The 13,744-nt window shown below is 36.7% G+C and overlaps 1 protein-coding gene across 1 annotated transcript; it reads right to left on the bottom strand.

Moving 5' to 3' along the window:
* Nucleotides 1-319: 319 nt before the first annotated feature.
* rs1a (retinoschisin 1a) lies at nt 320-5,332 on the bottom strand. The gene is made up of 6 exons (XM_053493087.1): nt 5,251-5,332; nt 5,029-5,054; nt 4,814-4,925; nt 2,367-2,508; nt 1,652-1,847; nt 320-564 (listed from the first exon to the last, which is right to left on the bottom strand). The coding sequence occupies exons 1-6, from the start codon at nt 5,315-5,317 to the stop codon at nt 412-414; spliced, it is 696 nt and encodes a 231-aa protein (XP_053349062.1). The 5' UTR covers nt 5,318-5,332; the 3' UTR covers nt 320-411.
* Between the last annotated feature and the right edge of the window lie 8,412 nt (nt 5,333-13,744).

Raw genomic sequence — 13,744 nt, 5'->3', positions numbered from 1 at the left:
GAAAAACAGGAAATATCACATACATTTACGTATACAGATGTAATGATAATAACACCAATGTTTCCTTATCTCCCTTTACCCTTTTCTATCAGATTACATCCAGCTTGCTGTAGCTTAATTATTTCTAATGCTCTCTTCCTATACTCCTGTAAGTTTTTTTAATCAATAATAATATGCAGAGTAATATAGAGTATCTATCTATCTATCTATCTATCTATCTATCTATCTATCTATCTATCTATCTATAGTGATAGATTATATATATATATATATATATATATATATATATATATATATAAATGATGAAGATGCTGTAATTTTAACACACATCTAAAAACAGGAAATAAACTAATGGGACAGATTGCCACTTGTTGTGGTGTAGGTGGTAAAGAAACGGGGCAGTGTGTCACATTAGGTGCATTTCTTCATGCAAAGCAGGAGCTCCATGCGGACAGCAATGCGTGTGTGCCAGCCCAGAGGGATGAGGCGGATGTAGCGCGCCACAATAGGGGGACGCAGCAGGTTTTGGACCGAAGAGGAGCGATCAGAATTTCCGTAAAACACCTGTGAATGGACGAGAGGTTAGCAATGTTTTAGGCTCTTTCAACTGGACTTGTGTTAGAGCAAGTTCCTCCGGACAGGGATACTGGGTGTATAATTCAAATTTCTATCAGTATAACATACATATAATAATTTCTACTGTAACAACTCATTCATAAGGATTTGTATGACATGTAGTATGTATCAGTTCACATGATGTAAAACTAAATTATTATTTATTCAAAAAAGTATGTATAATTGTTTATTTAGATAAGGTTTTTTTTTTAACAAAACATTTATTTAATACAGAAGAGGATTACACCGCCATACAATGTATTTGAGCTCTGACTTTAATATGAGAATTTTGACTTAATTTTCACAATTCTGACTGTATTCTAAGAATTCTGACCTTTTCCCAAAATTCTCACTTCAATCTAAAAAAAAAAAAAAAATCTTCTCAGAATGCTGAGAAGAATCTAACAGATTTTTTCCTCAGAATTCTGGTTTTAATCTAAGAATTATGATTTACAGTCATTTCAAAATTTTTACTTTATTCTTAGAATTCTGAAAAATCTCAAAATTAATTTTTTTTTATTAAATTAAATTAAATCTCAAAATGAAATAAAAAAATTTATCTTTAATTTTAAAATTCTAATTTAATTCTCAGACATGTGACTTTTTCTCACAATTCTGACTTAAATTTCAAAATTCAGACTCCAAGTCCCCCCTCCTTCTGTAATATCACAATTCAAATTCAAGACTTTTTTTCTTTATTCTCTGAAGGTTTTATTTGTTAGTATTTGCTTTGATCTGGGAAAAAAGTCTTTTTGAGATTAAAGTTGTTATTAAAGTTGGCCCACATCCTCTTCTGTAACGCAACATTGTTGGAATGAGTCTCTAGTTATCTTCCACTGGAACGTCCATGGTTTAAAGTCTTTTTGTTAACCTCTGTATTGTTTCTCAGATTAATTTCGAAGAAGCCGCTAGTTGGCAAATTTCATGGTATAGCAGGAATAATACACGTCAAGTTTATTTTACATAATCTTCCATTTTGATTTTTTTTTTTTTACAGTATTAATCATTTGGATCTAGTACTGAGAAAATCACTCACCCTGTTGTTTCCTGTTTGATCTTTGTAGTAGATCCAGTTGAGGTTCTTGTTGGTGCGGTACTGTACAGAGTACTTGGTGATCCACTCGTCTGCATCACAGCGTCCTTGGGTAAGGATACCAGAAACCACTGTCTCCTTCAAAAGGTCAATCTGAAGCCACTGGTTGGTGTCCTGGTACTTAGACAACCAGGAACAACTACAGAAAGAAAGAGTGAGAGATAACAATATAAAGTTAGACAGCATCAATTTAAGAAAATAAGAGGGCATGAAATATGACTTAGTATTGAAATGAGTTATGTGGTGTTATATTCCTAAAAAAAGAAATATATTGTGATATATATTGTTTATGATATTGTGTAACCTTTTCTAAAAAAGAAACTATTTTACAAGAGCCATTAAGTTGATGTCAATTTGGTTTTGCTTAGGCTTGTATCACTGGGTCTAGATGTCCAAAGACCCTGTGAATGAACTGTTACTATAGAAACCATGATAGATCAAAACAAGCACATTCATAAAAAGCTGTGATGCCAGCACTTCATGTCAGAGCGGCTATTATATTCAGAAACATTTTCAACATGTTTTGACTGATTTAAATAATAACGGTTTTAGAAAGAAAGAATAAAAGGAAGAAAAAAGAAGCCTGAAACAGCATTATAGCACTATGATACAAAAATATAAACATTTGTACAAAATTCATTTTAGAGGTTAACCTCACCCAAAACCCTGGTTGTTAAGTCTGGCTTTGTCGGGGATCCATGAGGAGAACCAGCCTGTGTACTGATCCTCATTAGAGCAGCTGATTTGATCAGAAGTGACTGCTCCAGACTCGAAGCCCAGGGGTCTGTGGTACGGGCATTCTGGGAAATAAACCGCTATCAGTCTGAGTGTTAAAATTACTGTGTTGTACAAGTTCACTCCACAAGAGCTTTCTAACAGGTTAATTACAAATAATTTCGAATAACTTTTCTTTATATGTAAATTTTTTTAATTTTATTTTTAAGGCTTTTTTTGGCAAGTTATCATCTTGTGTGCTCACAGCTCACCTTATATCTACTGTACAAGAAAAAGTAACTGTACAAATCAAGCAAAACTGGATTTTATCCCAAAAGAAATTTCCCCAAAAAGCTCATGTGTTGTTATGCCAAGGTCAAAGAGACCTTCTTCAAGGTAAGGCTAGCTAAATGAACTACTGAAATAAAAAACTGCTGTAAATCAATACAGTATGTCAGTATTCATGAAATGACATGATATGAGGTTTTGTTTCAATTCCAAGTTTCAAATGCTCTCTAAAAGGCACAATGTGTGTATTTGCCATGTAAAACAGAAAAGCGACTAGTCCATCGTAAGCATCATCTCATTGTTATGAACACTCACTCATCATCTACAGTACACTGCTTTATCCTGTATACAGGGTCACAGGGGTCCTGGAGTCTATCGCATGAGTACAGATTGGACAGGGTGCCAGTTCTTCGCAGGGCACACACACATACACACACTCACATGCTCATTTGTACACTACGGGCAATTTTAGAGAATGTTGGTTAACCTAATCTGCATGTCTTTGGATTGTGAGAGGTAACCGGGGTACTCAGAGGAAAACCACCAAACACGGGGAGAACATGCAACCTTCAAGCACGCAGAGACGGGAATCGAACCCGGCTGGGAACCGAACCCGGACCCTGGATGTGCAAGGCTCACTTTATCTTATGCTGTGTGTCTTTATTTTCTGTGTAAGCTACACAGGATTATAATCATGAAACAGAAACGATTCAGCTAAACCCCATGGCCTCCCTGATGGATGTTTAATGGAGCTTTGATAATCTCTACTGTATATGGCAAAAACTAATCACTAAGCATCACTAATCCTGATCCAATGGAAACAGTCCAGACAGTCTTCATGCCTGGACTGTTAGTTTCCTGGGCTCATAACTCCTCAATCCTTAAAGCCCCATTTCGATACAGAGCATCGAATTAATCTCCTGGCTTGAAATCTATTTTAAAATGTGTTTTCTCTTACTCCTGCTCCTACTCTTTTTAGTAGAGTGAGATGTTAAGTCATCCTTTGTATATAATCATAATAATGATGAAAATCTTTGCATTATTATGAATTATGTATTATAAATGTAGGAGTACACCATTTACTGGACCCCAGTCCATTGCAGCTCCACTACTGCTACCAATATTATGTATCTATAATATTTTGTATCTGAAACATGCATATAGTTTGTTATTGGCGTTTTAAATGTGGATTGCCTAGAAGCCACTAATAGATCCTTTAACCACTCACTCCACTATACTCCACCACCTATACTGTACCACTTTATCCTGTATACAGGGCCACAGGGCGTCCATCACACACTACGGGCAAGTTGGGAATGCCAATAAGCCTAACCTGACTCGGTCTTTGGACTGTGGGAGGAAACTGGAGTACCAGGAGGAAACCCACCAAGGACGGGAAAATTATGCAAACTCCACATATACAGAACCACGGAGGGAATCAAATCTGGACCCTAGAGGTGCAACGCCTCAGTGCTAACCACTAAGCCACTGTCTACCTTATTCATGTCAGAAAGACATGTCATATTCTACAGTCTGTAACCTTGGCATCAGATTGCTGTTTGTGCTAATCCATCTGGTGTCTGCCAGATGATTCTCTCTCTTTCTCTCTCTCTCTCTGTCTTTCCTATCTTGTATCAAAATGGAGCATTGCTGTCTGCTGGCTGTGTATCAGTGGGGCGTATCACGGCCTTACACGGTGCAGGTGAAGCTGCAAGCAAATGATTAATTACTTTTAAGTGTACAGTACCACCTGTCCTGGTGCTTCTACACACACACACACACACTCTATTTTTCAAAGAAACATTGGGAACGGCCTGATGGTCCATATCTTACTGTAGTTCTTTGCATCAACACTAAATATATGTAGTTTGTGTTTATAAATATGTGTTTGGTAATACATTAGAAGTTTTTGTTTAATTGCTATGGTAAATAATAATAATAATAATAATAATAATAATACATTTTATTCATAAGCGCCTTTCATAACACTCAAGGACACTATACTGTACAACATGGTAGAACATGTCTGGTCATCATAATGTCCTGTTGTTGATTATATTCCTCTAACACTGGGTCCTACTGAATAACGGATCATTTTCTCACCCGGCATGCAAGTGATTTCTTGGATCCAACTCAAGACAGGTATCTGAAGGGCAGATTTGTTTGCGTGACACTTGCAATCTTCCGTTGTCAAGCTTTCATTGCCTGTGATCTCCTGGTCAAAAGATACGGTCAATGTGCAGAAATGTGTTAATTGTCTTGTACTGTCATGTTAGTATATTCTAATAGAATAATATTAATAAAGAACTTTAACTCACCTGCTGGGAATAAGCTCCTTTAGGAACTTGGAGGATTATAAAAGCAAGAATTTATCAAAATTACATAACAAAAGACTATTTATTTATTTTAAAACCAATCTGTACCAAATTATGCATCTTCTGTATTATTCTTTAATATTATAGAATTATTATATTTCATTAACAAATAACTCCTAATATGGCAGATATATTTAAGGGTCCTTTAGGCAAATGTTCACCTACCTTCAATAATGAGCAATAGTGTGAAGGAGAAAACTTTCACAGCTCCAGATTTCATCTTGCCTTTCATATGAGTGGCGTAAAATCCCGACGGTGAATCCACTGGATTACTATAATCCACTGAGCCCTAATGGCCCCGTCTAATACTCTTTATCTCCACTAAGCTCCTCCCACAGTTCCTCAAGACCTGCTCATATGGCGCTCAGACCATGGTCTGCTCTTGTCTTTAACCAACAGGAGAAGAAAAGGAAAAGACAGGTAATAAACCCCCTGAAGTTCAGTTCAGGCGAGTCACCCACTGTGACCCAATTAACGCTCCAGTGCATGCAATTAACTCGCCTCAATCTCGGCCACCGATTTTTTACACTGCATGGACCATATATCTATGACTGTGGCAGCTTGATTCTATTTACCATCCAGCTATTAGCCTTCCCTTGACATTTTATAGCTGTGTACAGTAGATGCAAATTTTTAATTTACACATAATTCGTTTTTGAGTTTTTAAAATTTATTTCACCCGGTTACTTTTAGGTCCTGACCAAAATCATAATCCTATACATTGAGGAGAAACAAGCATTTAGACGGCATCAACAAACGAAGAAACGGTGATCTTGATGTTATCAAGAACAGGATGTTGCTCAAAAACTTGTTGAGAAGACTTCTTACTGAGTCTGCTAAAAGGGATTTCTGGCAGTTACGGGTTATTCTATAGACATGACAACAATTTCTTGTTTTTTTCCATTTCTGCACTGTGGAATAGGGTGGCTAGGCAGAAGGCGAACCATACAGGTACATATACAATATGATGGAGTCTAACAAGACCTTCCAAAAGATACGTTTGGAAAAATAATACATCAGATAACTAGACGAAAACCCTACCCATTGTGAAGCTTAGTGGTGATAGGACTATGATTTGCGGCTGCTTTTCTTCAACCAGAACTGGTGCTGTTATGAAGGTGGAGGGTATTCTGAATGAAATGGTGTGTGTGGTCATCCACAATTTTTGTGGCCTTTTGGATGCATTATGTGGTGTCTGTGATGAAGGGAAAAGAGACAAGAGTAATCACTTTCATAGGTCCTCATGAGCCACTGCAGGGTCTTCCAATCCTAGACAGTGCGATTCTCAAACCAGACAGGTGATACAGATGTTCAGGGTGCTTCCTATAGTTCTTTAAGAGAATTTATTAAAGATGGAGGAGTGGAAGATGGGCTTTTCTTCTCAAAAAGTAAAGATGCTGCAGGCCTTTCTTAGCAAAGGGGGTGGTACTGAGTAATTAACTGGGGTTCTCTGCCAGGGATTTGATCTTCACAGAAGAGCTGTAAATGTTCAATGAAGAGTGGTTGTACTGTGCTCTCCTGACGTTGTCCATCTTTGAAGATCGTTGCTGGTTCTGCAGTCTGTCCATTAGCTGGTAACATCATTAGCAAAAACAGTGCTCAGTGTGTTGGTTCTGGAGATGCTCCTCCCAATCTGGACTGACTGAGGATCCAGTTGTAGCTGGAGGTTTTCAGGCCCAGCATATTTAGCTTATTAAACAGGTGGTGAGTAATAATTTTTTTAAATTAATAAAATTGGTATTATTGCTAAAAAATAATGTAATGGAAATAAAAGTTGGTCATGAGCTTAGTCCTTCTCTACATATCCTCCACCTAAGGCGATACACTTCTTCAAACGATGGATGAGCTGGTGGAGACTGTCTTTTTGGGTCTTTCCACCTGTCATCTTCAAAAGCCTGCCACAAAGCTGTTTCTTTAAAATATGGAAGAGGAAGAAGTCACTGGGTGCGAGGTCAGTGTAGGGGACATGAGGCAGAATTTTGTACCCCAAGTCAGCTGTAAGTTTTATCATTTCATGAGCTAAATTCGGAGAAGGCAAACCTCCTGAGTGAGTGTTTCATGACGCTTTGCCTTAGTTTTGACCCTCAGGCGACATTGTGACGATCTATAGCGAGGGTTTTTTTTTAACAAGAAGACATGATCATGAATGTACTCATTTTCCTAAGAAACTTACAAAAGTGCTTTGAAGTTTCCGTCATTGGATAGATCCTTCGACTGGGATACTAGGTTAGTAACTGAGTACCATCAGTCAAACATTGTTTTCCGAGGGCATAAACCCAAATATAGAAGAAACAAATACAGTAGTCTTAAGTTGTCGTTTAAAGATTGCCAGTGACTCAGCTGTTCAGACATCTAGTGGAAGTTCATTCCACCACATAGGTGCCAGAACACAAAACCTAGAAGCATGTTTTCCACAATCTCTTAAGGACGGTGGGACCAGTCGAACAGTGCTGGAGGATTGGATGGAACGTGGTGCAGTGCGGGGTTTGTTTAAAGCTGAGAGGTAAGACGGTGCTCGGCCGTTATCTTTGTGACAATACAAGCCGTAATAATACAAGCAGTAACTATACACAAACTGCAGGTGGTCCAGTGAGAGGGTAGCAGAGGCTTGATGCACCTCTTGATGAACCTTTTGAAGCACTTTTATGCTGGTGGGTATGAGTGTTATCGAAGCAGGACACTGAGAAGATGGTGGTGGCCTTGAAGAACATTCAAACAACACTGTTATTCCGGGGGATATTAAACCTGTCTGTGAAAACATTCTCTTGCTGGAGGAGGTGTGGTCTTCCTCACTAGACCATTATTCTGTGCCTCAAATTGAGAAAAAACGTTGTTTATTAAATCTTAATGGAGGAATCACTGTCACATGCAGGTTTTGTTGTCCTGTAGTTGGTGAGGGTGTGGCCACATGTGACGTGTGAAGGTGGCTCTGAAGGTGTAGTCTCACATCTTGAGCAATGTTGGCCTTCAGCCAAAGAAAATCCATGTTTTGGACTGGCCCAGTGAAAGCCTAGACCTGCACCAAATGGAAAATCTGTAAAAATGGCTGTGCCCAAGAGGTGCCCTAGCAGTTTGATAGATTTTCTGAACTCTTGCAGGGAAAAGTGGGAAAAACTGGTCAAGATAAAATACTAAAACACACTTAGCCAATAAGACTAATTTCAGGAGGTGGAGACCATTATGGAAGTCTTTTTTTAAATTAGCTTTTCCCCAAAATATTTGTAAATGATGCAATTACATCGTTCAATTTAAATGAGGAAAACATTCTTGCATGCTTAACCCTACAACAACCCCCAATAACCCCCCTCACCGGCTGTACATAATGCTATGTAAGAATACAAATGCTAGATCTACAACACAAAACATTACTATTGGTAGGACATGATTTTATTTCTCAGTAATTACAGGGAAATATACAATATAAATGCTTTTTGTGTCAGACATGCCAATACTTGAAACAACCACAGAGGTGATGAAGAGCTCATGTCACATTTAACTGTTTGATATTGAAGGTGTGTAATGAGTGAAGTGGCTAAATTGATCAATCCTTTCCTTTTTGTATCTAAGAGGTCCAAGGTTGGAAGCTTTGTATCCGGAATGAAAAAAAAAAAAAAAAAAAATCAGCAGAATGCTAACATCTGAGTTTGACCCCTGAGAGACTCGCTCACATTTACACACTCACGCCCACGCACTATCCGGTGCCACCCTGGCATCTTATAAACACACTTGCGTACCAGCGAATGTCCTTACAACAACAGTCTGTTTAGAAAGAAATACAAGGACAGATCTTTCAAATGTGAAAAAGTCACTGCACCCCTATAATTGCTGATGGTTTGTAAACATTTGTGGTTACACACAGTTGGCACAGAAAAAAAAGGCAAAGCCCAGCCACAAAGTTAAAATAAAATGATAGAGTTCATAATCAGAGAGAGAAAGGCCATCAAGTACTGTATAATATGAATATTATTATCTGTGATATTGTCGCATCTGGCGTATTTATTAGGGATATAAACATACATCTCGATCCAGATTTCTGTGAAGCTGCTTTGTTACTGTATATCTGTTGGTAAAAGTCCCTTAATAATAATAATAATAATAATAATAATAATAACAACAACAACTGAACTGAATATATTAGAATGGAACAGAAAGCCGGTCTCTATTGTTATGTGTTATTTTCCTCTACAAGGCAGATGTTGACAGTTTTTGTCAGCATGGCAGCTATGCATTTGGAAGTATTTGAAAAACGCAATGCAGAAACAGAAATATATCCAGTGCAAGTGTGTTTGAGGGGAGTAGAGAGTGTTACACTGGGTACTGGTTTTGCACGTGCTCAGACGCTATATTGCTTACGTGGCATTATAAGCCACTTTGACTTTGATTTGACTTTCAAATTTAATCAGCTGTGGTGTTAATAATCATGTTCCCGTATGCTTGATAAATACGATTTTTAAATAATACTTGTAATACTTAACTAACATTTTTTTTAAACAGATGCTGGTAGAAATTATATGTCGATTATATTAGCAATCTGGTCTACAGTCTTTTCTGCTCCAACACATCCAACAGTAGTAGTAGGAAGTGGATTTCTAGAGCACTGAGGCATGTGGTGCCCCCAGCACTCATCCTCATACACCGAAGCTGCTATAATTTAGGTCACGCCAGTTGTAAACCCGCATTTTAGGGATGATGCCAATCCTTAAAGCATTGGTTGCCAGGCTAACAACGCAGGCTAATGCAAAACGCCTTGGCATGACATTGGCACATTCTGTTAGCTGGCACTATGCAGGTTAATATACTGTAAGAAAATGCTTTGTTGTATGCTCAAAAAAAAATATGACAGTTTTCAATTCAATTGGGAAATTTGTTTAAATTATTATTTTTTTTAACTGTAAGGGACAGGAATCACCAGGGACCAGCCGATATGATCTTATCATAATACCTAGGTGCCGATTTGATTTATATTGCGATTCTGTAAGCGTCATGATTTTATAAATATCCCAATTTTATTTTATTTATTTACTTTTTTTTTTTTAGATTTTGTTACAATTCTAAAAAAAAAAAAGAGTTGATTTTCTGCTACCATACAGGATGCTGTTCCACTGTGAGAATAATTTAGAGTGCATCACCTGAAGGACGATGAAGAAACTGCAAATACAAACATATTCAGTCCTGTTCAAAAGTTTAATTCTATGTTTTTGTGTAAAAACATAATAAAATATCATCTAATCGTAGCAGGTCTTAGCATTAGGCAAATACAACCTCAGATGAACAATATATACAGTATAATATATATTTATTAGGCCATTATATATTTAACAAAAATTGTCCCCCCCAAAAAACTAAATGTGAGCAATACAAGTTTTGGCAGTTTGCTTGTCTGGTTATGTGTTAACACAACGCCAAGATAGAAAGACATAGGCAATAGTTTTAGAGAAGGACTCGTTGGGTAATAAAAACATTTCCAAACAATTTGGACTCTACAGGGAGCAAGTGGAAGTGGAAAGTAGAAAGCATTTAAGACATCTTCCCAGCAGTGGACGTCCCAGTACATTCACCCCAAGCAATTCAGCACAATCAGACCAAGCAATGCTCAGAGAAATACAAAAAACCCAAGAGCTACTTCTCAGACCCTCCAGGCTCACTAAATATAATAAATGTTAAAGTCCATGACAGTACAATTTGAGGAAGACTGAAAAGGTATGGTTTGCTTGGATAGGTTGCCAGGAGAAAGCATCTTTTGTCTCAAACATGGAAGCACAGGTTCGCAAAAAACTGCATCTGCACAAAGTACAAGGCTTCTGGAACAAAGGTCTCCAGTATCATGTTTGGCATTTCACCTCATAGCTTATACCTTATAACGACTGTCAAGCACGGTGGTGGAGGGACAATGATTTGGCCTTTGGCAGCCAACCATCTGTCCGACAACTAAAGCTTGGTTGAAATTAGGTCATGCAACAGGACAATTATCCAGTAAATCTACATCACACCAGTATGGATCACACCTGTAAATCTACAACAGAATGGCTGTAAAAAAAATTAATCAAGATTTTGGAGTTCTAGTCGAAGACCAGACCTCAACCAAAATGCTGTGGTGGGACCTTATGAGAGCCGTGCGTAAGAGAATGCCCAAAAACTCAATGAACTGAAGCAATTGGTTGTAAAGAACAATGGGCCGAATGTCCACCACAACGATGTGAGAGACTGATAAAGTCATACAAGAAACGATTCCTTCAAGTTACTGCTGCTAGATCTGTTAAATCATAATATTGGCCATGTGTTCTCTGTTTTTGTCTTAATTTTTTTTTAAATAATAATGGCACAGTGAAAACAGTTACATGTTCATCTGAGTTTGTATTTGCCTTATACTAAGACCTGCCACAATCCGATGACTTTTATTATGTTTTCACACCCAGAAAAATTCAATTAAAAGAAAGGGTACTAACTTTTGACTTGAATAAATAAAATAACAAAAGTAATTGTAATTAAAAATAAATAAATTATCCTACAAAAGAGTCAGGATACCCAACTAAATATTTTTTTCCAATCTTTATAAACTATATAAGCAGAAAAATAAAGATACCTATGTCAACAACTGAATAATATGTGATTATGCGTGACCTTGATTTGACCCTCACCCCTGTAAGAAATAAGAAGGTTGTTATTGCATGGCTAGAAATCAAACAATTAGGTACAATTTCCGATGTGACCCGAGAGCACCGATAAAAAAAAAAAAAAAAAAAACTAGTTTTGAATTTAAACTTGGTGCTAGACGTTAGAAAGTATCTTTGTAGTCTCTATAATATCTCTATGTCAGTAAAATGAAGCAATAAGATGTAAAGATGATGACGAATGACAACAGAATATAAATCACAATGAATATCATTATTAAAAAAAAGGTTAAACAAAAACAAGTGATTTTAAATGTGCAAAATCCTCACTGTAGGTTTTTAATGTTGACTGTAAAGTTGCCAAATTACACACAATTTTTCATAAAACAAGTTCACATCCATTGTAATTTTCTAAAAAGTGGTCATAAGTTTACAAGATTACACCGAAAAAAAAGTTGCCATTTATAAAACACCGAATGGGCACAAAACACTTGTCAGAAATACAGCTTTAAAGTGCACCATTGGTAAACAATACTTGAAAAAAAAGGAGGGACAAGTGTACTGTCTACTGAAAATAACACAAAAATAAGAAGCATTAGAAAAAAAAAAAACTCTACAAATATTAAATATCTTTTTTTTTTTTAATTTGGGGGGAGTAAACTGTTAATAAATAAACTACTGTATGATGATCATAACCTTTAATCATTGTCATTAAATATATTTAAAGGAGTAAAATATTCATCTTGACATTAATATTGCTCCTTTTTCACATTGATAGAATTAATTCAGTCAACATTCATTCTTTTCTTTCATATCCTCAATTTTATATACACTATATATGAGATACAGTACTACGCAAAAGTTTTGAGCCACCCCTCATTTCTTTATATTAAATTAAATGATGTCGATTAAATAAAATTTTACTGTAACAGGCTGCAAAGATACCATTTAAAAACTGGAACCTCAGCAGCAACCTCATTTCCCCTCTCGTCTGTTTAAGCTGCTCAGCATTCAAAAAAAAAAGAAGTGCACCAAAGAGAGTGTTTCTTAAGACTACGTTTAAAATAAAAGAAAGTATTGCTCTTTGGAAGCAAAATATAAACAAATGAGGGTTGGCTCCAGACTTTTGCACAGTACTGTACTGTAGGAGCGTCTCTCAGCCCTGTACTGTAAGCTGAAATGGGTTCAATATTACATATGGTTTGAGTGTTACGTAAACAACATCTCTGTATCTTGAAGTCCTGATGTTTATATTATTTTCCCCCTCTTCCTATTCCTTCTGAAATGTACCATAAAGTCTATATCCAGAAAAATATTCTTCTGTGTTAACACGCTCTCACTGGCTTCCACTCATGGCTTGGTAGATCACGTCACCTCTGTCACACAAGCGAACACTTGCAGCTTATGGAGAAGGTGTGATGGGTAGTGGATTGCTCAGTATGAACACATTTGCTCTTTGTAACAAATATAATGCAGTTTTTCCTTGGCGAGTTGCACAGTCAATTTCCTTTGACTGGTATTTATAAAAATGAAAAAAAAAAAAAAAAAGTTGCTAAATAGCTACAAGTAACATAAATGACACCACCTCTCGTGTGTATAGTGCACATGTTACACACTTCAAATAAAAATCGAAAGCAAAGAATAATCTGTGTCAGAATCAGAATCCTACCGTTCAAAAGTTTGGGGTCACTTGCAAATTTCTTTGTTTTTGTTAAGTGATTTATTTTCAACAATAAATACTGGGGATTTTAAAACTATAAAATAACACATATGGAATTAGGTAATCACGGAACAACAACAAAAACAACAGTTAGTTGTTATTTTATGACACAGAGGTCAGCCTTTCTGTAATAGTTCTTGCAAAAAAGTGACCCCAAACTTTTGAACGGTAGTGTATATACTTGTGAAATACTTTCATATACACTAATTAGCCATAACAGTAAAACCACTGACAGGTGACGTGAATAACATCTCATTTTAGTGGTACCTGTCAAGCAGTGGGATAGATTAGGCAGCAAATGAAAAATCAGGTCTCAAAGTTGATGTGT

Source organism: Clarias gariepinus, chromosome 3 (genome assembly GCF_024256425.1).
Source record: "Clarias gariepinus isolate MV-2021 ecotype Netherlands chromosome 3, CGAR_prim_01v2, whole genome shotgun sequence".
In the NCBI taxonomy this organism is placed as follows: Eukaryota; Metazoa; Chordata; class Actinopteri; order Siluriformes; family Clariidae; genus Clarias; species Clarias gariepinus.
The sequence above is the reverse complement of the archived record's forward strand: the minus strand, read 5'-3'. Positions and strand labels throughout refer to the sequence as shown.

Coding starts and splice junctions, on each gene's coding strand:
- rs1a (XM_053493087.1), bottom strand. CDS start 5,317: ATGAAAGGCAAGATGAAATCTGGAGCTGTGAAAGTTTTCTCCTTCACA. Junction 4,926..5,028: donor AAGGAGCTTATTCCCAGCAG/GTGAGTTAAAGT, acceptor TCTTTTGACCAG/GAGATCACAGGCAATGAAAG. Junction 1,848..2,366: donor CTTAACAACCAGGGTTTTGG/GTGAGGTTAACC, acceptor TTCTTTCTGTAG/TTGTTCCTGGTTGTCTAAGT.